At 39.4% G+C, this 24,470-nt stretch overlaps 1 protein-coding gene across 1 annotated transcript in view; it reads left to right on the top strand.

Annotated features, from left to right (window-relative positions):
• The window catches only part of LOC134213431 (NADPH oxidase 5), a 335,835-nt gene that overhangs the window by 201,900 nt on the left and 109,465 nt on the right, over positions 1–24,470 (top strand). Inside the window, exon 2 of the mRNA XM_062692477.1 lies at positions 5,846–5,940. Coding sequence (XP_062548461.1) covers positions 5,846–5,940 — 95 coding nt within the window. The remainder of the gene's footprint in view (positions 1–5,845; positions 5,941–24,470) is intronic.

Here is a 24,470-nt window from a genome sequence, read left to right as displayed (position 1 = left end):
TCCTGGAGCAGGATATGATAGTGGAATTTCCGGAGGAACTTCCGGAGAAATTTTTGCAGGTAGTTCAAGAGAAATTCCTGGAGGAATGTTAAAAGGAATTCTTGAAAGAATTCCTGGGGAAGCGTCCGGAGGAATTGCTGACGGAACTTCCGGAGGAATTCCTGGAAGAACTTCCAGAGGGATTTCTGGTGAAACTTTCGAAGAAATTGTTTTAGAAACATCATGAGGAATTCCTGAAGAAGTATTGATAGAACTTTCGTTGGAACTTCCGGAAATAATCTTGGATGAACTTTTTTAAATTCTTGGAAAAACTTCACAACTAACTCCTGGTGGAAATTTGGAAAAATTCCTGGAAGAACTGCCGGAGGAATTCCCGGAAAAAATCTTTGATGAACTTTTGGAATTCCAGGAAGATCTTCACAGCTATCTCCTTGTTGAAATTTGGAGGAATTCCTGGAAGAATTTCCGGAGGAATTTCTAAAGCAACTTTCGGAGGAATTTTTAGATCGATTCTTGGGGGAATTTTCGGAGGAATCCCTGAAGGAACTTCCAGAGGAATTCCTGGAGGTACTTCCGGAAGACCTCCTGGAAGAACTTCCAGAGGAACTCCTGGAGGAGCTTCCGGAGGAACTTCTGGAGGAACTTCCGTAGGAATTTCGTGAAGAACTTCGCAACGGACTCGTGATGAACTTCCTGAGGAATTCGTTGAGGAAATTCCGGAAAATTTCTTATTCTTGAAATTAGTTCACGCCGACTCACGCCGTCGTCGCCGATTATCAACGGCGTGACACCGCCACGCCGCCTTCCCTGGCTAAAAATGATCTATAAAGCCGTCGCCGAAAATATTTTAATCGGCGCACAGGTCTATCTCAGAGGTGTATTGTCAAATCAACATTTTTATCAAAGTTTTGCTAGGCTTTATTTACTTAAATTTTATTTCCTGAAACTAGTTCTTCACTCATTTTCTTCAAAATGATCATTCGAAATAAAGACCAGATCATTTAGAAATGGGGCACTATCAAATGGGTGTAATTTTTTAACTTTTAGTTTGATCGAAAAACTTTTTAAGGAACAAAAGTTATATTATTTTATGTCATATGAATGACTGAAACGAATCATGCATCGTTATTTCAAAGAAATTCTTTCAGTTTTCTGTTGTTGCCGCTTGTCAGTCGGCGCACACCTTCTTCAGTCATGATTTTGGCTAGCTATTATTATCAAATAGGCCATCATGGGACTGAATGAGGGGGAAAATTCGGCTTTTGACGCAGATGGATTTTGCAGGACTGTGCATAATTATTTTTCGTTTCTTTTCCTGCATGGTGAATATTTTGACCAAAAATAGACCAAAAAGAATGGTTTACTAATTATGAAACGCTGTGAAAAACTTGCATATCCGACCACTAGGAACGGCGCAATCTCCAAAATGATGTGCCCCAAATGATGTGCCCCAATTCCAAATGATCAATGCTTTATATCATTTTTAGCTTAACATATCATCTTGTAATGATGATAATTTTGTTTTTATGTTCTCAAAAAACCATACTTTTCAGAGGGAGTAAAATTTGTTTTGAAGTTAATATAAACGAATATAATAAATTTATGTTTATTATTAGAAAGCCTTACGTTACGCTGTAAATAGGGAGGAATATGGAATTTCCCAAGATTGCGTTATGTATTACTTATGATTGTTTCATTTAAACAACGACATCTAACGCCCAAAACCGCTTTTAGACTAAGTTCTTTGATAAATGTTTGTAATTTTTAATTGTTCAGACATCAAAAAGTTTTCGATGTCGATCAATAATCTTCTTCTTCATTAGCATCACATCCCCCACTACCCTCAGCATGGTCTTGCTTTGTAGCCGCGCATCTTACCGCACGGCTAAGGAGGGCCCCAGTCGATCAATGATATAAAGTTCAATACTTGTTCAAATCTGGTCAAAAATTTATTCTAAACTAGAAAAACAAAATTCTAAAAAGGTGAAATTGATGAAATGTGTTCAGATCGATTTTAAAAAGCAAAATCGTGATTTTGAGCGAAAACTGAAATTTTGGTATTAGAGAATGAACTCTAAAGAATATCGTCTGTTTAAAATAATAGGCATAATTCGTAAGAACAGTCAATGATTAATAGAATGAAGAAAATCTCTGCCTATTCAACTAAATGTTCTGTCAACCTTTTGTCTCTTCGATCTTTCGTCCTGCCGATCATTTGACCCAACCTTCTTTTCCTTCAACCTTCTGTTGTTTTTTCTTCCTTCTTTTCCTTCGACCTCTTGTCCTTTCGACTTTTTGACCTTCGACCTTTCTTTTTTTTCGACCTTTAGTCCTACCGACCGTTTGTCCTTTCGACCGTTTGTCCTTTCGACCGTTTGTCCTTTCGACCGTTTGTCCTTCCGACCTGTTGTCCTTTCGTCCTTTTGTCCTTTCGAAATTTTGTCCCTTCGACCTTCGAGGTTTGAAACATAAACGTATCGATGTTACAGTCTTGCAGAGGGAGATTTAACCTAGTAAACGCGTAGTAAATCAAATTGGCTGAAATTTTAAGTGGTTGTTACGTCAATTATGAAATCATGGGTAGTATATTTCAACAGATTCACATGCGCACATAGAAAACAGTGGACCTACGACAAAACATAAGCTAGCTTGAAAGCCTTTTTGAACCCACTCTGTCTACATCACCGTCGAATCAGTATTACGTAATTGATCTCTCGAGCAGCAGGGCACGACCGGTCAATTGGCTTGCGCACGTTACGAGCTACACAAATTGACCGCGGTCGGCCGTCGTCGTCGTCGTCGACGGGTACATTTTCCATTCAACCTGCTACTTACTGACTGCACTGCCTGCGCTAGTGCAGTGCAGAGAAGGAGGGTTCGCAATTCGCAAAACGTCGTTAAGCGCTGCTATGAGTGTCGTTGTGCCAAACTTCATCGCAAACCTTATCGCAAATGTGGATCAAATCAGCATCAGCTTGGTCCAGTGCGCGAACGTCCACTTATTTACTTATCTGCGTGGAGATAGGAGAGTGACGAACGAGCGGGACAACGCGCTTGGTTGGGGGCTACCGTGTAAGGGCACGTGTGGTATCGCGCGACTTCGTTAGATGAGGTTCGAAACGAATAGACAAATTCTTCGACGCAAAAATTCAACATCGTATACCCTGACTGTTGTGCAGCCAAGTGTTGACCGCAGTCAGTGATTTTTATTGGCGGGTCATTTGAGCGAATGAAAATGCGTTTCGAGCCCCCGGTCGCTCTGCGAATAAGATGGCAGACAGGTGATTCTAATTTATGTGCCGCGTATGTTCATTTAGCAATTTATTAAGTTTAAACTTTTACAATAAATTTAACCTTCGTGGCACGCGGCTGGACGCAACGGCCACTGCCTCTCACTCAATAGGGGGCGCTTTCGGTTCCCCCAACAACAACGGCGACGATGACGATGGCGATGAACATCCCGTCGAACGCTATTGACAATAGCAATAAAATATGGTTTATCGATTTGTCGCGAACTTTGCGGAGAGCGTATGACTTCATAATAAAACAAATCTCTCCTCTTGCTGTCGTGTATCCTGGACTTGAGGGCATTAAGTCAGTATTGAGACTCGTAAGCTTACCTCCGACGTCAGGACGTGACAGTTTTTCAATGTGTTTTTCTTATTTTGTGTGAATAGGTGGATAAATATTTTCGAATGTTTTGAATGAACGTGGGCGCCTAAAGATCGATTGCGGTTAGCGTGTTTTCGTAATGTTTATGGCTTTTATCTGATGACTGATCAACATAGTTGACCAAGTTTTTATATTATTTTATGGAAGCGAGTATGTATATGTTGATTGAGACATCTTGTACATTTTTCCACCAGCAAATACTCTCAATAAACTGTGGATCAAGCGGTTGACCTGCAACAGGCTCTTCATAAATTGTGGAATAACAGCTTGCAGAATAATCTGTTCATTGCTTTCAAATCCACATAAGGTTCTGTTAAACGAAAATGGCTTTTGGAACACGGATTTCCACCTAACAACAGTAACAGTATTTTTTTAATGTTATTTTTTAGCAAATCGTTTATAGAATACATGTCTTACCTGTCTCTACCCGCATCCTACTGAATAGATCATCATTCAATGGACTTGATGTTGATTCAAGGTTCATTACTATTTAATCTGTACATTCTGAAGCTGAGCAAGCTTCACAAAAAAATTATTATCAAATTGATTATACCTTTATGGCTCAAATCCCTAACATGACTCATATGCGGCTTCACTTCTTAACGACTATGAAATTGTTGAAACTTTATCCACGTAATCATTTCTATAGGATCATGAGTTCATTTGCAATCTTGGTCCTCCGTACAAAACAATATTGGAGATATTAGATATTGGTCTAGTGCTGTAGTGTTTAAAATATGTTTGGGATTCGATTCAAAGCGATACGTTTCCTGTATTCGAGAAAAAGGAGACTAGACTCATATTGGACCACAAAAAGAACAATTGTTATAGGGGAAGTGACCCCAAAACGCCACCACAGTGACCCCAAAATGAACCACCACCCCACCCCACCCGGATGATCGAACCATGGAATATCGAACTCGTGCGCTTTCGGCCGAAACATGCAAAATCACAGATGGTCGATTTAATTTGGAATTTGCAAGGCATTCAAGAGATTCTCCCTGCTTGTCGACGCCCGACACCGCGTTGGGTTTTTTGTTTCAACGTCGTCAATGTCGTGAATATTCGGTTGCCTAAATGGTGAAAAGTGGTTCACTTGCGATAAGCCTCTGCAGAGAGGCGCGAGACGCAGATTTATACTACCATAGGGTTTCGTGTGTTTCAGTTGATTGGAAAATTGGATATTCTAAGGAAGGTATGATAAGTTACATAGCATTCAATATTTTTTTTTTAATTTTTAACGAACTATACAAAAATACCGTTCTGGTGAACTATACGAAATCCTCATTATTGAAGAAAAAACAAAGAAAACAGTTTTTGTTGGGGATTCATGATAAACCATTCTTGGTATATTCATATTAAATCAATTAATAAGAGAAATTAGGAAGCAATAAAACGAGAACGAAGATCGGGAGAAAAACATACAATAACTACAGTTGATAAAAGAAGAAACAAGAGTAACGATAAAAAATATATAAAAAAGTAAAGACACCTTGAGAAGCAATAAAAAGATTATATAAAGAGAAGAATTACATAAAGGAATTATATAAAACAAGAAATGTTAAGAAAATAGAGCATTGAAATCTATGAAGTAACAGTGAAAAAAAAATTGTTCCGTTAGAAGAATACATATTTGAAAAAAAAACTTAGCCTTTCTTCGAATTATTTCTGGGACAGTGACATTCGGGGTAGAAGCTTTCGATTTAGCGTCAATCGTGTGGCAGGAAGGATTTCATGCCCAGCACATGCCCTTGCATGTTCGATTCGACATGCACCATCCACCGTCTGCGCTACACATCGATCTCCGAATGTAGCAGGTAAATCCGCGTATTGGCGGAAAGGATACTGGAATTTATACACGTCGAAACGCAAGCGAGCGCACTCGTCGCTGACAGCTGCACCGTTGCTGCTGCTGCCGACGAGGACGACATGGAAAGTGGATGTAATTTATATAGGCAAACATTTAATTTGAATTTTAAATCAGACGGCGATGGTTTCGGTGTTTTGGAGATATTGGCCGTCCGCACCCAGCATGTACGACCTTTTCCGCTGGGTCTTGTGCTGGAGATTGAGTTTGATTTGGAGATAGTGTAGCTAAATTGACTATTAATGTAACATGTAAAAGCCACTTAATTGCCATTTCATTAACGGTTATTTTGTTTTTATATTTCAGACCTTTCTTCAAAACCTGTTTCGACTGTTCGATATGGATAATGAAAATTGCTTAGCACAGGACAAGTGGATCGAACATATAAAAGGACGATTAACGTGAGTATTCTGTTATGTAGTATTAAAGTTTGCACATTCATTTTAAGGAAAACTTATGTCTCAAACGCTGGATATATATTTGTTGGGGAGGTTGTGTTAGAAAGCAGAGACAGAATAGTGTTGGGATAAAACCAAAGCTACCAAATTAAAATATGTGGGTCCTTCGAGTCCTTTTAAATCTTTCATGTATTTTATTATGAACCAAACAATCAGAATAACTAATTCTGACATGAAAATCGTTCAAAAAGCGTTCGGAAACTGACAAAATATAGTATCTTGGAAGTAATTAAAGGTTATACTGATTTGCATTGCAATGCAATTCGATGATAAATGTTTTAAATCATGCATTGCTTATGTGTGTGATGTGTGGTTGTCTAACGGCCGATTTCTTCACCTCCGCATAGTGCTTAAGCCAGATTTAAACGTATGGGTAAGCATCGCTTAAGAGTTAAGCGGAGGTGAAGAAAACGGCCCTAAGTAAACAATTCTGGTTAATTCTACGATATCCATTGAAATTCTCGGAATTCTATAGATATGTATTCTTAATTTTCCGGAGGGAAAAGGAATGTTCCAGAAAAAGTGAATGTTTTGATATTTTACAAATTCATAAGTATTCTAAGAAACTTAAAGGAATTTAAGAAATTTCAGAAGATATTCTATTTTATGTGGAGCAAAGCTGCGTCCGAGTACAGGTCAATTGGTGATGGGGAAGGAATTTGAAGTCGAGTCAAGCACGAGACACTGAAGGCTGTTGAGGTTGAAATACGTATCGGTAAAGGTACAATCAAGTTGTGGGATTGAATGGAATTGTACGAACTCGTCTTATGACAAGTAAAAACATTTGGGCCAAGTTTATTGTAAAGATCGTCTTGATGGACGAATTGCAAAACTATATGAAACTACATAAACTGAGTTTATCTTTCGTCTTCAAAGATGAGAGTAAAGGAGCAGCAGAAAGATGGTTTCCCTCTGAATTTTGTCACCACCAAGAAATTCACATAAATAACATAGAACAGTAGGTAGCTTAGTAGGGTAGGCTGTCTAGTGTACTGAAGACGTGGGATCAAATCCCACCGAAGGAAGTGTTTACCCTCCAATACATTTTTCAAACTAAATCTAGAACATAGAACATAGAACATAGTATTACGGAAGTAGAATGTGAAGAATAAGATACAAATTATGATTGTGTAGAGTATTATTTCATTGTTTTAAAAGCGAGTAGGAGATGATGAACGACGCCACAACAGAAGCCAAATGAACAATCCCTTTATCGTAAAGCGCATTTTACACCTCCCGTGAACGTGAACAAACTGTTAAGAAAATTATTTTGAGCTTTTTAGTGGAATGTCTTCACTTGTCATAAGACAAATTTGTACACGGAAGAAAAAAAGTACCCGAAATTGAGTATTTTTATACTTACTTTTGAGTTATTTTTTCTCTTCTCTTTCATCCACTCTTTCTTTTGTTGTCAAAAACAAAAGAGCCAAACAATCCAACGACGCCAGTTCAATACGGGAAGCCAATTTTGAGTTTTATTACCTGAGGTCGAAATTGAGTGAATTAAACATACATTTGGGTAAATAAATTTTCCGTTGGGTACTTTTTTGACATGGGAGTAAAGGCAAACTACTTCGACCCTCCTTACTCAATTTTGGCTTCCCATACGGATGTTCGAGGTTGGGTGAATTAAACTCACTATTGGGTAGTTTATTTCTTCCGTGTACAATCCCACCACCACTAAGTGGTGGAATTAAATGGGATTGTACCAGGGGGAGAAGGCGTAGCACTGAATCCCTACCCCAACATGTGCGACATCTGGATTTGGTTCTAAACTGTAAACAACAGTGTTAATTCTCTACCACCTTTTCGTTATGGCGAGGCAATTTTTATGCACACTTTTGTTTTCGATATTTTATCAAAAATAAACACTCAATCATGCAGCAATATAATGATGTGATATGCTTGATTTACCTGCTTGATTATAGGGACTCGAAGAAGAATTTATTTGCAGTAGCTAACCGAATATAAAAATGTTCACATTAACGATTGCGCCCTAACACCGGTTCTAAGCTTCGATGCAGAGTACACGAGCTTTGTTCGCCAGTGACAGGCGTATGAGGCCCTTGGATTGTACAAACTCGTCTTATGACAAGTGAACAAACTGTTTTTCGATAATAACTTCTTGATACATACTCAAATCGTGAGGGAATCATGTTCAAATGCAGGCAGATGCTGCATTTAGTAGTGAGATGCATAAAAACTTGAAATACATCAATAATATCAGATTTATGTGCATTCTACGGTCATCCCTGTGAAATCATCGTGAAATCCTGTCTGCGGTGAACTCAGCGCAAGTGTAAACGCGACGGTAAACATAAACATGGAACTGTGGTGAATTCAAAAGTACAAGGAGAATAGATTGATCTTGATTGAGAGTTCACATCGATGCTGTTGCCCATTTTAATACTCGTATCGGATTGGTCGAAAGGAAACTAACTCAGTAGTCTCTCAGAATCGAATTGAGTTTCTTTTTTATTAAAGGGTGTACGGAATCAAATTGCATCACTTTGAACTACTCGCCAAAATTAGTCTATCAACCGCTTGTCATGAAATTTTCAGGGACTGAAATACAATATGCAACCTTTGACTACGTATAACTGTTTCACTGTAATTCTTAAATACATCCAAATGCTGAAATTTTTTTCTTAAATGAGCTCATAAGATTTTGTACATGTCCTTAACTAACATTTTTCATCCTGAAATCTATCTCAACAAAAAAATTAACTAATTTTATTGTCTCAGTCGATTATTTAACTTAATTAAAGTCAACTTTCCCAAAGAAACCATATTTTTTGACGCCTCTAACTATTACAAAAATCAAAAAAGTGCTGCAGTGTGAACCGGCCTAAACAATGAGATTGATGCTCTCCAGTTATCAGTCCAAAACTAGATTTCAGCGCTTTTCTTATTTTTTTTATTTTGGTTTTTTACTATAGAATCAACAAAACAGAAAGTTTTTTGGAAAGTTTACCTGTATTAGTCGGATAACCGAAAATGTTGACGTTGGAGTTAAAAACCAATACGAAATGTTAACGCAAAAGGCTAAATCAACATTTTGTGTTCCGTAATGATCAATTTTGGAGGCTTCCGAAGCTCGTGTTTTCATTCCAGACCGGTATCTTTCGATCGGCCGCAAACCTGGTGATTTTGGGATCAGAGGCACATAATTGAATTACTAACATATTTTTATAAGATGTGGAATATGGAGGTGAATGCGCAAGATTTATTTGCACTCGTCCTATTCCTTCGGCTGTATTTTCGAAACTACTGGAAATTTCATAATGAAATTCACGCAGTGTGAATAACACATGCTGAAGCCGTCTTCCACAAAATTTCGATCAAATCAGCCCAGGAGGCGAAATGTTATCAACTTTTGAAAGTGATGCAATTTGATTCCGTACACCCTTTATTTGGTAATATTATTTTCTGCTTTCAAATATGTTTAATACTCAATCATTTGTATATTCAATTGAAACATTTATATTTTCATAGATAGGTCACTTCATTTATGAAAAATAATTCATTCTTCTTCTTCAATGGCTCTATATTACCATTGGATATTGGCCTGCTTCTCAACTCAATGTTTTATCAACATTTCCACAGTTATTATTCGAAAGCTTTTCTGTGCCCGTCAATTGCATGGATATGTGTCTTATGTGGCAAGTACAATAGGTACGCTATGCCCAGTGAGTCGAGAATGCCCGAAAACCAGGAAAAATATTTTTAGATCAAGAGATATCTATCAGATAGGAAGCAGTTTGTTGTAATAAATGGTGTTCGCAGTAGTTTACGATCAATGGAAATAGGAGTCTCTCAGGGCAGTAATATAGGACCCCTACTTTTCTTGATATTTATCAACGATTTGGGTAATTTAAAACTTCGTGGACCCTCGACCCTCATCACAATGTGGAATCAATAGTGGAAGACATTGAATCAGACCTGGGGAGTCTCATAGAGTTATTTTAATGGTTTTCCACTCACCACGGAAAAAAATATTGCCGCATTCTGATCCATGCATCGGAAACTTGCGTATAGAAAAAGTATCATCCTCAGAGCACTAGAAATGCTAATAGGCTATTGAGAAGCAATGCTTTCACGAACATAGGTTTTGTGCGCATCACATACCACGGTCCATCGAAATATAATGCACTTCCAACATATTTGAAATCAATAACAAATAACATTATTTTTAAAAACAAGTTGAAGCAGTATGTAATTAGGAAAGTAAACGAATTTCTTTTCTAATCGTGTCGACTGTTTGCGAATGCGGGTTTTCTAGCACTTTCTAATTTTTCCCTGCATCTTATGATAATTGTAGTTTAATAGTATAATTAAATAAAGCCACATCGTTATCACTTTGTTGTAATATAATTTTTGATTTTGTTCCGGGAATCCCTTCATGCTTTGCTAAGTTCCACTGGGATTCACCCCAATTCGTGATAGTAGTTTCTACCCGCGTTTCAATTTGTTTGGTAGTAAGTGTCCATTACCAGGGGGCTCAGAATGTGAGCTCTTTGGTATGGTGGTCAGAGAAGGGTTTTTAAAAAAAAAAAAGAAGAAAGAAAAAAAATTGTTTATTATTTTTTATTATTTCATGATTTATATTTGATTATATTAATTTATACGGGTCTACAGTTAGCCTTCGAGCAAAGGTGTAGGATTCCCAGGGACGGATTAAGCCGGAAGGGGGCCCCGGGGCCGACAGTTTGTGGGGGCCCCAAAATGTACAAAAAACGTTGGTTTTGGTACATAAGATTTGTGGGGGCCCGGGGCCACGGCCCCCCCGGACCCCCCCTACATCCGGCCCTGAGGATTCCTAACTCAGATGGCGAGTTCGATTCTCGGTCCGGGCTAGAATGTATGCGGGTTGAAAACATTCTTGGCTCCCTTCCAGTGTGTAGTTACTTGCCTCACAAGATACATACTTTTGCGAATGACAGCTTTCAAATTATAACTCTTGAAATGCCAATAGAACACTAAGTTGAAAGGCAGGTCAAGTTTCAGTGGAATGTAGAGCAAATGCACACAGGGAAAATCCGATTAAAGGTGGACAAAATTTATAAGTTTCTTTACGAACAACTTACAGAACAAATCAAGGCCTTATTCAAAAGGAAATTTTCCAAGAAAACTCAGTGAGTGCTGTTTCATTGGACGTGGAACACTTCTGTATGTAGATATTGAGCTAGTTTTGCCCTAATGTCCTATATATCACGAGTTTTCATATATGTTGTCCTTTTGTCTTATCAATTGACAAATTTTCATTGAATTAATGTTACTCCATAATTTATTAACTCAATAATTTGAAAGGGGAATTTTGGCGAAAAAGCATGAGAAAATAATATTTCCAATCTCATTCTATCTATTGTCACATCGACTCTCAAATAATATGATAAGTCTTGTCTAGTTGTGCATTTGGGTATGATTTGGAAATATACGGCATTTGCTCTATTCAAAAGTTTTGAAAAATCGTTTTTCTACTCAATAAATAACAAAATAAAACTTTTGCGAAACGATTTACTTCATTAGTGTTAGTTCGACAAATATTTATCAATATCTGTTCAACACTTTGGGACAATAATATCAACGATTTCTTCTTCTTCTTCTTCTGAAACTTGGCCTGCTTTTCAACTCAGTGTTCTATTAGCATTTCCTTAGATATTAATTGAAAGCGTTTCTATGCCCGCCATTGCATGAGTTTGTATCTTGTGTGGCAAGTACAATGCCCAACACTATGCCCAAGGTGTCGAGAAAGTTTCCAACCCGAAAACATCCTAGACCGGACCGAAAATCGAACTCACCATCTTCTGATTGGCAAACCTACGCCTTTGCTCGCAAGGCTACTGGATACTCTGAATTACAACAATTATCTGTAAATATTATTATTTTTACAGAATACATGAAAAATTAATATAAAATGCATTTTGATATTTGCTTATTTGACCCCAAAATCCCAAAATATGAGACAAATTCTGATAGAATAATAGTTGAGGACATAAAGCACGATGTACAAAAATAATTAATTTATAAACCTACAGGGAAAATTTAACGCATCCTAAGGTGAAATAAAGGATTGTTCAAGTTTGCTTAAGAAGACAGTACTTCTGTTTGTTGTCAGTTTGAGACAAAACGAGCCTCAAAACTGCATACAGAAGTGTTCCACGTCCGTGAAACAGCACTCACTAAATTCTTTGAAAAATCCCTTTCGAATAAGCCATTGATCTCTTCTTTAAGTTGTCCGTAAAGAAAGTTATCATTTTATTCCATTTTTGAAAACGGATTTTCCCAGTTTTTTTTTTTTGTATTTTTACACCACCATCATTATCGTTCATAATTTATAATAAAGTTTCAAAATGAATTTATTGATTTACCTATTTTTGTGTTCATATATTAGATTTTTGATTTATTAGTTTATTAATTTCTTTTAATTTATTAATTTACTGCCCATAAAAGAAAAACTATCCCATATAGATAGCAAATCATATGAAAATTGGACAGTTATGCTTGCAGCGGCAGTTTAGTAATTCATTAATTTACTAATCGATTAATTCAATAATTTAAAAAAAAATATTTGTTGATTATTTTATTAAATTTTATTAATTTATTATTTCATTGATTTATAAATTTGTTAATTTCGGCAATGTGTTACTTTACAAATGTGTCCATCGATTAGCTTAAGGTTACTACTGACAGAATCCACGTTTCAAAGTGCTCGCGTTTTCGGGGGCACACCACTCGATACGGAGGCGGCGGACAACTGTCATTTTTGTTGATTCAGCTTTGCTCCGTCGCAGCATGCGTGAAGAAATAAAAATGACAGTTGTGCGTTCCTTCCGTATCCGTATCGAAAACGCGAGCGCTTTGAACCTTGGATTCTGGCAGGAGTGACCTTAAATCATTAATTTTGTAATTTAATCTTTTTTTTTCTAATTTATCAATTCACAACCGTCGTCGGGGGTGACAATGAAATCAACCTTACATTTGTTTGATGTCGTAATTGAATGATTTTCCTGATATACATGTTCAGCTACCTTAGACCTAAACTCATAATTTAATCCCTTATCAGTTTCCCCCTTAGCCTTACTTACTTCTGCAATATGTTCTTTGAACCTTACATCTAACGATCATTTCGTTTGACCTACATATACTTTATCACACTGTGAACAATTAATTTGATAAACCCCTGCCTTATTTACCATTTCTACTCTATCCTTTGTGGAGCCCAACAGTTTCATCAGTTTATTGCTTCTGCTGGAGAATACTAAATCGATGCCGAAAAGAACCTATTCATTTTCCAAAATGTATTTTCCAATTACTAAAAACAATAAAATCAGAATCTGAATCTTGAAAGAAAATTTCACCCGACTGTGACATCAGTCATCCGATAATTTGTCGCTGAAACGCGTCCATTATTTTGCAGCGTCTCCCAACGACGAGTGCTTGCGTTGCTACCAACGAAAAATTTCTGCTATCACCAAGCGATTATGATGTGCACTTTAAAAGATATTTGTCTCGGCTCAACCCTCCCTTGTGCAAAATGATGGATCTGAAAAGAACCGATTAGTTTTAAATTAAGCGCATTTCTAATCACAAGCAGCAACAAAACCGAAATCAGAATCTAGAGAAAATTTCACTTCATTGCTACTGACGCCAATGTCAACCACTCGATGATTTGCCGCAGAAACGCGATAGACCCCATTCAAAATATCCAAACTTTTTTGCAATCTACTACAAATGACACGAAGACTTCGCCCTTTGGCTGAAAGGCCCGTGTCATCTGCAAGCAAAGATTTTTGACACCCTGGTGGTAAATCAGGTAAGTCAGAAGTAAAAATGTTATGCAATATGGGCTCCAGTATGCTGCCTTGGGAAAAACCAGCTCTTACAGGTAATCTATCAGATTTAGAATTCTGATAGTTTACCTGCAGTGAGCGATCTGATAAATAATTTTGGATCAGTTTAATAATGTACAGAGGAAAATTAAAATTCATCAATTTTACAATCAAACCTTCATGCCAAACATTGTCAAATGCTTTCTCTATATCAAGAAGAGCAACTCCAGTCGAGTATCCTTCAGATTTGTTGAGGCGAATTATGTTCGTAACTCTTAATGACTGATGAGTGGTTGAATGCCCATGGCGAAAACCAAATTGCTCATCAGCAAAAATAGAATTGTCATTTAATATGAACCATCATTCTATTTAAAATAATCTTTTAAAACAGTTTGCTTATTGAAGAACACAAACTAATTGGGTGATAACTAGAAGCCTCAGCTAGATTTTTGTCCGGCTTCAAAATTAGAACAACTTTGGCGTTTTCCATTTATCTGGGAAGTATGTCAATTGAAAACATTTGTTAAATAAATTAACCAAAAAGGATAAAGAGCTCTCAGGAAGTTTTTTGATAGGTATGCAGAAAATACCATCATCACCCGGTGCTTTCATATTTTTAAATTTTCTAGTAATAGATCTCACTTCATCCAAATTAGTTTCCAAAGAAGCGTCAAAAACATTCTCTTGATTGAGAATGTCTTCGAAGCTCCGTGTAACCTGATCTTCTATTGGACTAGCACAGAATAGCGAAACGTTTTTAAATTTCATTTTGCAAATCTCGCCAAATAACTTTCAACGCGGGATCGCGAGTTCTTTGGTATTGCCTTCGCCTCACATTTTTGAGATGGATCAGTAACTGAAGATCTTCGTCAATAATAATGGAGTTGAATTTAATTTCACAAAGGAATATCAACATCAATTGGATTATAAATGGTTTCTAAGAATTGGTATTTTGTCCTATCTAACCATTGTTACATTATAAACAGATCAGTAAATAAATTCAATGTACTTAGTTGAAAAATACCACTTAAAAGCGCTCAGTAAACTTCCGGAAAATTGTGCGCCATTGACTTTACAACGTGCTGAATTCTTGCTTCAAATAATTAATATTCGATCCAAGTCTATAAAAATTTTCCGGTGCACAACACGCCAATTTAAGACCTCGGTCGCTGTTAACTCATCATAACTGCAGTCATACCACAGAGGTGTGAAATCCAGTCCAGTTCGACAGCCAATGCACGGCACGCATTAGTCGCACTCGGACGTACGGCTTATTAATTCAAATATAAAAGGTGTTAAATAGTAATAATTGATTTTAAAAACGAAAACAAGTCAAAGCTGCCCAGACTAAACAAGAAACTTTATAACTTATGATCAGTCATTATTTTTCCACATATAAAGTTGGCAAAATCACCATCTTGTGGCCGTGCGGACCTTGTGCACCCGACCAGCTACAGGAGCGCCCCGTTATATCACTGCACGGGGCTTGGGCAGGATAGATACCGTAAAGATGACCGATCAAGTCACTCCGCCGAGCATGGCTTTTGAATTATCATAATCGTCACACAAAGTAGTGGCAATGCCGCCATCTGCATAGTTGCATTCGCTCAAGCACCTTATTTTTCTCAACGATCAGCGACTTCGACCGCACGGTGGTGGCGGGAAACTGGATTTCACCGTCGTCGTCGACGCCGCCAAGAGGTGCGAAATCGACCTCTTCATACCCATGCTGTTGACGCGTATGAGGTATTCGATGAGACATTCCCCTACTTGTCCTCCCGCGTGTTTTGCGCGACCGTTGGTGATTTGCTAACAAATATGGTATTCTGAATTGCGCACCGAAAAAGGACCCTTCGGGGACGAATGCAACCAACTGACGGAAGGTAAGGCAGGTGAATCAATTACCGATTCATAAATTCAGTCTGATTTTCATCGAAATTTGGACCTCGTGGATCACGTCACCCGATTTGGTGCCATAAGGGTGTCTCCTGTGGTTTGTTTGTGCGCCACTGTGCCGTTTAGGGGTAGGATTAATGCTGGCTTTGAGGCATGACTGGGTGTTCGTTTGTGGCTAGTCGAGGTCCATAATTTCTTTCGCAGTTCAGCAGCTCTTCTAGACGGCAACTTGTATATCACCGGTTCAGAATACACTACCGATTTTCAGGTGCAAATATTTACAATTAGGCATTCTTGTGGTATTATTAAACTATTCCTTCGGACCCTCATTATCTCTGCATTTTTGTATAAGAAGTCGGTCACAATGGACACAATAGAATAACAACTACAATTTTCCTTAATCTAATGGGCTGCCCATGATCGCTTAATTGTAGTATTTGCTTTTTTTTATAAATTCTAAGTTAGTTTTTTAATTTGGACGTAAATCTTCAGTACTTTCATTTGATTAAATAAAATGAATTTTAAAAATAAATTTTATGTAATTTTTTATTTCATTTTTGTTTTTAATTTTACTTGATGCTGAATTCCAGTTATCCAATGCCTTTTTGTGTTACAAAACAATCGCTCCAAGATTATTAAGCTTTTCACTTTATTTCGCGCCTATAATGATCTTTTTCTGAGCGTTCAAAATTCACAATCAGTATCACACCAGAAAATATTGACATGAAGTTTACTTACCACTTCAGATCATTCCTTACGCACAGAAACAAGTAATTTCAGTTGTAAGGCCACCGAAACGACTGTAGTTCTGCTGATACCAACATGTCGCTGCTGTATCGAAGATAAGAAACATGCTTTCATGCCTATCAAATCACCTCTCCAGTGTTCCATGTTTGGTCCAGAAAGGATCGGACTTATCAAAAAGACGACCACATGGCAGTCCATGAAAAAAGGCAACAATCGTATCGCTGTGACAACATGCACCAACGCGAAGTTAATAAATTTTGATAATTTTTGACATTCGCTGAATCTTATTTCGTGCCTGGTAGGGTGAACTGGATTCAAAACACTATGCTTTAAAAATTCACACCACACGATTTTAACACCTAAATATTACTTTACCGCACATACTATAATAGAATGGTTACCATAAATGTCAATCCCGCATTTTAACGAAATGAACGATTGGAAGAAATTGTAGCTACGACAACTTGTATTAGATAGAGGCTCAAATAAAAGTGAAAAATAGGAAAATGCATCATTTGAATTGACGCCAGTTTACCCTACATATGCAAAAAAGTATGCAAACATTTCAACATGCCACCAAGCCGAGATTTTAACGTATCAATTTCCCTCTCACTGATGACGACGGCTCGAGTGAACCAGTTTTTTTTTCTTTCTGCCATCAAATCCAAAAATGGTCAAAGAACTACCAAAGCTGTAAATGGATTTTATAATAATTCAATTCACTTTTTTTGCGGCTCGTGTCGGTCAGACCGTACGGACCTGCTGCAAATGCATTCGGCATAAACAAAGTCACAAATGGGACGATTGGTGCGCAAATTAAACGAATTAATTCAAGAGCACGGTATAGGCAAAGTGCTGGTGCGTGCTGGACGTTCCAATTCGCATTTCCTGGACTTTGTCGGGTTGACTGCCAGAGTGCTAAAAGAAGCTCGGTGAGTGCATTCGGAGTTTAAAAAGTGTTTTTGACCATGTTTGGGTTGATTGATCCGATTCAAGACGTGCGCTTTGCTGCGGTGATTTTTTTTTTGCTCGACCATAAATTACCCGAGTGATTTCGGGGAAAAACTGGATAACCGCATGTAAATGGGCAGTCGGCAAGGTTACAAAGTTATTTCGAAATTTTATTGTTCTGACCATCACGCAATGGGATATTTGGTTGAAACAAATCAGTCCTAATGAAACCAATCAGAAAACTCAAAATCTCGAAGTAGGTTAGATAAGCTATGCTTATGGGCTATGTCATTTGGACGAAAGGACATTTTGTCGAATGATCATTTAGTCTAATGGAAATTTCGTCCAATGTTGAAAGTGAATTCCAACATATTAGGTCTGTAATAGGTAATTTAGTAAAATGGATAAATCAATGGATTTTTGATTAAATTTAGATAACTAATCTATAGAAAAATTTAAAACCCACAGAAAAAGTAAATTATTAGGTACCGATGAAAAAGAAATCAGAAGGGTTGTGTACAAGACACGACCGCCCGACGTAAACTACGAAAAACCTTTTGGTGCAATGATAATTGTAGCGTCATGTAAATATTAGTTTGTTAAACGCTACAGAATCTACCGTCGCCAAGCGATTATGTTTTGTACTTTGAAGAAAAATCGTCTCGGATCAACTCTCTCATGTATAAAATCCTGTTACCAACCAATTATTTTCAATAGTCCAATTTATTTTCAATAATACAACGCATTTCCAATCACTAATAGTTTTTGCCGGATGAATCGTTCGTGGATTGCCAGAGCAGTCGTTCAAGGGGAGGATTCATACGGAAATCCGGGGAAACTTCGTTCCGGAATCCAGAGAGCATTCGTTCGAAAATCCAAAGTAGAATCTTTGGAAAACCCAGTGTGAACTCATTTGGGAACACAGGAATGATTCGTTGGAAACCCAGGGTGTATTTCTATGGGAATCCGAGAACGATTCCTACAAACGACTGCACCAGTAACCCACTAACGATTCCTGGAACAGTTCCTCCAGAACTTCGGGAGCAATTTCACCGGCAATCCGTGAACGATTCAACCGACAATCCACAAACGTTGCCTGCAGAAATTCTCGAGCGATCCCTCTGGCAATCAGGGACCGCTTTTCCAGCAATTCGCGAATGATATCTCTGGCAATCCGAGAACGAATCCTTCGACAATCCACGACTTCTTCCTCCGGCAATCCGCGAATGATTCTTTTGGCAGTTCTTAAGCGATTCCCCCGATAATTCAAACTCGGTTCCTCCTCCTCAGCAAATCCGCGAGTGATTCCTCCGGCAATCCGGGATCGATTTTTTCCTTAATTCAGAAACGTTTTTCCGGCAATTTACAAACGTTTTCTCTGGCAATCTGGACACGATTCCTCCGGCAATCCATTCCATGAAAGATTCCTCCGGCAATTTACGAATGATTCTTCCGACATTTCACGAACGATTCCTTCGGCAATCCACGAACGATTCCTCCGACAATTTAGCAACAAAAAAAGAAAATAAATTCATCTTTAGTTTTAGTTATTTCTGTTCTACTTCAATAGTTTATCATATTTAAAAAGATTTATATTTAACATTACAGCCTTTATGAGGCATTTGTTTAATTTAAAATTTGATAACCTAACTAACTATTTACACTAATATTTACAATAATAATTTGATAACCTAGATTGGAACTAGCGCCCTAATCGCTTCTTGGTTCGAGAAGGCTTAACGAACTCTGAACTTCTCTTTACACTCACCAAAGCGATCGTGTAAGGTTTTTATCCCGGCCAGACGGTGGACTACAGATGTTCTTGTCCTGGGAGGGGTATTGAGGATCATCCTCAGGAATTTGTTTTGGACCCGTTGAAGTTTGAGGTGGTGGGTTTTAGCGCAGCTCTCCCAGACCGACATGCCGTATTCGATCACAGGGAGGATGATTTGATTATAGACAGCAAGCTTATTTTTCAGGGACAATGACGACCGACGGTTGATCAAAGGGTACAGTAGTTTCAACAAGACATTACACTTCTTCACCGTCTTGTCAACCTGTTGCTTGAAAATTAGCTTGCTGTCGAGGGTCAAGCCAAGGTAGTCAGCCTCATTAACCCATTCCACAGTCGTGCCATTGAGGATGATTTTACAGTCCCCAGGCGGAACATGTTTAGGGGATTTAGAGTGGGGGAAAATGATGACCCGGGTCTTCGCCACGTTGATACAGGTCCAGGCCTCGTTGGAGTTTTGCCACTAGCGCTCTGATCACTCTACCGTTGTAGACGATGGAGGTGTCATCTGCGAACAGAGACAGAATGCCGCCTTCTGGAGGTTCTGGCATTGCCGGAGGTGAACAGATTGAAAAGCAGGGGCCCGAGGATACTGCGACGATGTTGTGAGCATTGGAACTTGTTCCGTCTGAGGACGTTGGTAACTCGATTCAGTTGGCTGTTCCTCGAGCAAGATGTTGATATTTTCAGCAGACTCGAGTAACCGGTGATGAATAACTTTTTCGAATAGCTTGGATAATCCTGAGAGAAGGCTGATGAGACGATAACTTTTGGGCGAGGAAGGATCCTTTCCAGGCTTCCGGATGAGGATGATTTTCGCAGACTTCCAGGACGATGGGAAGTGGCTGAGCCGGAGACACTGATTAAAGATCAGCGAGAGATGCTCCAAGAACGGGGTACTCATGTATTTGAGCTCGAGATTCAAGATGCTGTCGAAGCCTGGGGCCTTCATGTTCTTCGATGATTTTATATAGGCCGTCAATTCGCCAGCTGAGTTCTCCAACTCCTCCGAGAAGTCGTTGGAAATTAAATGGATGTTGTTAGCTGACGATGACAGACTGACGATGTTCTGCCCAATATTGTGTGAGCTGACGACGTGACGACCTATTTCAGCTACCTTCTCTGCAGGAGTTATCAAGCGATCCTAAGAGCCATTATTGTCTAGTGGGATCAAAGGTGGGCCGATGTTTAGATTTTAGTATTTTGGTTATTTTCCAGAACAGCTTAGCATAATCTGGGAGAGTGCGGATCTTATTCAAGAAGTCAGTTATTTTTGAGGTCCACCATTCTGATAATTTTTGTGATTCTATTGCAGCGTGTCTTAAGCTCAGGCAGTCCAGTACGCTGAAACTGCTTGCGAGTGACATTCCGCAATCGAATCAAATCGTTGGTGAGTGTATCGATGTTTAAGGAGTTGCTTACCTGCTGAGCCGTCGGGAAATGCTACTTTCTGGCCACCGCGATTGTCTCTTCGATGGCGTACAGCTGGCGGTCGTTACTTTCTGGCGTCTCCGGACGCACCTCGTAATCGATGGTGTTGTCGACGCACTGCTGGAACCGCTGCCAGTTCACTCGATGATAGTTTTTTCTGGAGAGTTGGTGTCGGTTGATCGAAGAGCCGATTTCGGCCACCACTGGATAGTGATCGGAGCTCAGCTCCTGATAGACAACCGGCTGCGATATTTGGTTATCCATGGTCGTGGTCCATGGTCCATGATCGAGCGTCGAATGTACCCCGGATCTACTCAACCGGGTGGGTGAGTCCGGGTTCAAGATGGTGTAATGGCCTTCTTCTAGATCGCTACTCCATATCAAGCTGTTTCGATTGCTCCTTGAGTTTCCCCAGACTTGATGTCTTGCAGTCAGATCGCCGGCGATGATGTACTGCACTTGGCGCCACGTTAGTTTAAAAATGTCTCTGCGGAGGGTGGCCAATGTCCCATCGATCTCCTTGGCTTGCGTTGGGCAGTATGCCACGATGAGGGTGATGACGCCGACGGAAGTAGTAACTTCTACCCCAACGGCCTCGATGAACTTGAGCTGGAGACTTGGTAGCAGACGACAATTGATGTTGCTTCTCAGCGCGATGGCCACACCTCCTCCCCTGGAGTTTGGCCGATCGAGTCTCACCACACGGAAGTCCGGAATATATACGCTCACCTCGGGCTTCAGGTGTGTTTCCGTGATGAAAGCCACGTCGATCTCCCTCTCGTCGAGGAAACCAACCAGCTCAATAGTTTTGCTCTTAAGTGAGCAAGCGTTCCAATTGACCAGACCCACCCTAGCAGCCGATGACGAACAGGGTGAAGATCTGGTCAAAGCGTGTTTTGCACCCGCGTAGTCGCGATGCCAGTTGTGTGAAAATTGGAACAAGCTGCTCCGATGTGTAAAGCGGTGGGTCACCTTCAGCCAGAAGGGGCTCGTTGTCCTTGCGACGGAATCCAGGAGAAGGAAGCGGGGGCCACTGGCTAGCAGCCGATGGTACTTGAGTATCGGGTGCCGCGGATGGAACCGATGCAGCGGCAGCAGCAAGCCGGGATTGGCGGGATTGGTCGACGGAGAGGCGTAATGGCCGGAAAATTCCTGTCATTCAGCACCGGGGGTGGAACTGCTCGAAGCATAGGCTGATTTTTGGTGGAAGCCCTCTTCCGGATCTCCACGAACTCGGCGCCCTTGGGACAGTCCCTCGTTGTGCCACGATGTTTGGTACACCACAATTGGCACACTTGAGGTCCAACTCCTCCATTCGGTCACACTCCTCCTTGCTGTGGTTTTTGCCACACTCGTTGCAGCGGGTAGCCATGAAGCAGTTTCAGGTACCGTGGCCGAACTGAAAACAGTTCATGCACTGCGTGACGTCGCGATGCACGGGCTTGTATTTTGTCCACTCGATAACGGTACTGTTGACCACCTTAATCGCCTTCAGGTCCTTGAGCGAGGTGGATCCATGCTCGAGATGGACGAGGTACAGTTGGTCACGGTACCTGCGACTTTTATCGTAGTATGCGTTATTCGATAGCAGCTTCTTTGCTGCATTGCTTTACCGCTTCCTCGTCGTCACTCGCGGTACGCTTCGTAATCTGGAAAAGTACAAAAAGGACGTGCTATTGAAGTATATTCATCGCCACAATCCACCACGTGGCGACCAAATTTTCAAAAATATCAAGTAGCTTTTTTCTGCAGGTATGTTTTTCTTAGGCGACAATATTTTATCCTGTTAATATACTTGACGGTAAGCTTTTAAGCCATTGAGGAGGAAAGTAGGCTTTGGAATTAAAACAGCATAACTCGATTTCAAATCACCACCCACCAATTGCGGAGTTTCTGGCGCCATTTTTAAGCGTGTAGAACATGATTGCATCAAAAGTGAGAATGCTTTAATTGTAAACTGCGAATAATAAAGTAAGCTTAGCGAAATACAAATCAAAGGCATCGCTTCTCAAGGTACGCATTAAACTATTTACAGTGATAGTTTAGTCAATTTACTTCAATTTAAATTTCGAGTTAAAAAATAGCTGTACGGATTTCGGTTCTGGGGGTGTTGATTTAATTCATTATTTTATCATATTTTTCGTAGTTTCTAATGTGTAAATGCGCAAAACTTCAAAAGAAGAGAGCTTAGTGCTCCTGTATCAACGATAAACGTTTCATTTGCATTCGTTACCAATTTTCTAGAGCCATTTTCACATACTGAGGTGATTAAGTTTACGGATTTCGATGCCCCACGATATCCGAGTCTTGTACTTAGACGTATTTACGTCAAAACCCATTATTTTTTGACATTTACTCGAATGAAGTTTGACCAAATGACATTTCGTCGAAAGGACGTTTATTCAAAGGGACATTTGGTCGAATGGTCATTTAATCAAGAGTAAAGTGCGGCATATTTTCTTATTCTTTTCATGGATACTTTTTCTGTCACTTAATATTCATACAATAATTAGTTCAGCATAAAATTCACTTCTAAACATAACCATAACCGAAAACTTAATTTCCGCCAAATGGCCATACGACCTTATGTGTATTCGACGTAATGTCTCTTCGACCAAGTGTAGTGCGACGAAACACCATTCGACTAAATGTCTATAGAATTGAATCAATTTGAAAATATAAATTTAGAAATTTGCACAAACCGAATCCCTTTTGTATATACATGCTCCCCTTGTAGTCATAAAAAATAAGTTTTTCATCCTGCAAATCGTCCCATGTACGGCTGTTTGATTATCTCCAATCAGCTTCAATTTGCTCTCCATCCCGTTTTGAGTTATCTCGACGAGACAATCTGTCTGATGCTGAATACTTAGCTGCGTTTTCCAACCCCCAAAAATTGTTTCCCATCTACGGACGAACGCCAGCACAATACGCCGCCTTGTATGGCCGGGGCCAGCTGCTCCCGATCTACACATATGCCAGCCCTGTATTTCAGTTCCCTTTTGGAGCCGTGCGACATCAGCAAAATATGAATTATCTCACCTGTGGCATCGCGATTCCCCTATCTCTGGTTGTATCACAAGTGCTTTCTTGCATTGCAATTGCAGCGCAATTGTTGCAAGAGCATGGGTTAAGAATGCAGGAATGTGCTCGACTCACCGAAGAGTCAAGTGGCTTGAAATCAGGTTCAAGATTCATGATTACAGATAATGGAAAAAGAACAGTAGTAGCACAAATAGTTTTGCCAGCATTATAGCTTTGTTGTTCTACTTATGGTGGAATGTCCGTGATTTCTTTTCAAACTACAGAGTTCTTTATAAAACCCAAATTTATCCCCCAGTGGTGATTATGCCTTTCTCGATTCAATGTGTTGAATTCGAATTAGTATGATAAATGCAACGTGAATTGCCTACATTTAGGCGGTTAATAGCTTTGATGCGATTATATCACGCTGCTTAAAAATAACTCAACTATGAGAGTAATGGATTGGGTCACGGCTGAATTGATTAATGATCTAAAATGTGCATGTACACAGCGTATTTGATAAAAGAAAATAGAAATATTATTCAAACCGCATGAGATAGTAGCAAACAAAAACAATAGTGTCCAACTAGGAAAGTTTCTCCGTCGAATGAAACTAGTTGCACTCGAATCGGTCAAGTCCTTCTATATGAAACGTGTTTAACAATAAAAATTCCTGGGGCTACACACACACACACACACACACAGTCAGACATGTGCTCAATTTTTCGAGCTGAGTCGATTGGTATATAACACTATGGGTCTCCGAGCCTTCTATCAAAATTTGGCTTTTGGAGTGAAAT

Source organism: Armigeres subalbatus, chromosome 2, assembly GCF_024139115.2.
Source record: "Armigeres subalbatus isolate Guangzhou_Male chromosome 2, GZ_Asu_2, whole genome shotgun sequence".
NCBI classification, from domain to species: Eukaryota; Metazoa; Arthropoda; class Insecta; order Diptera; family Culicidae; genus Armigeres; species Armigeres subalbatus.
Note: the sequence above shows the minus strand (reverse complement) of the source record. Positions and strands in the feature narration are given on the sequence as shown.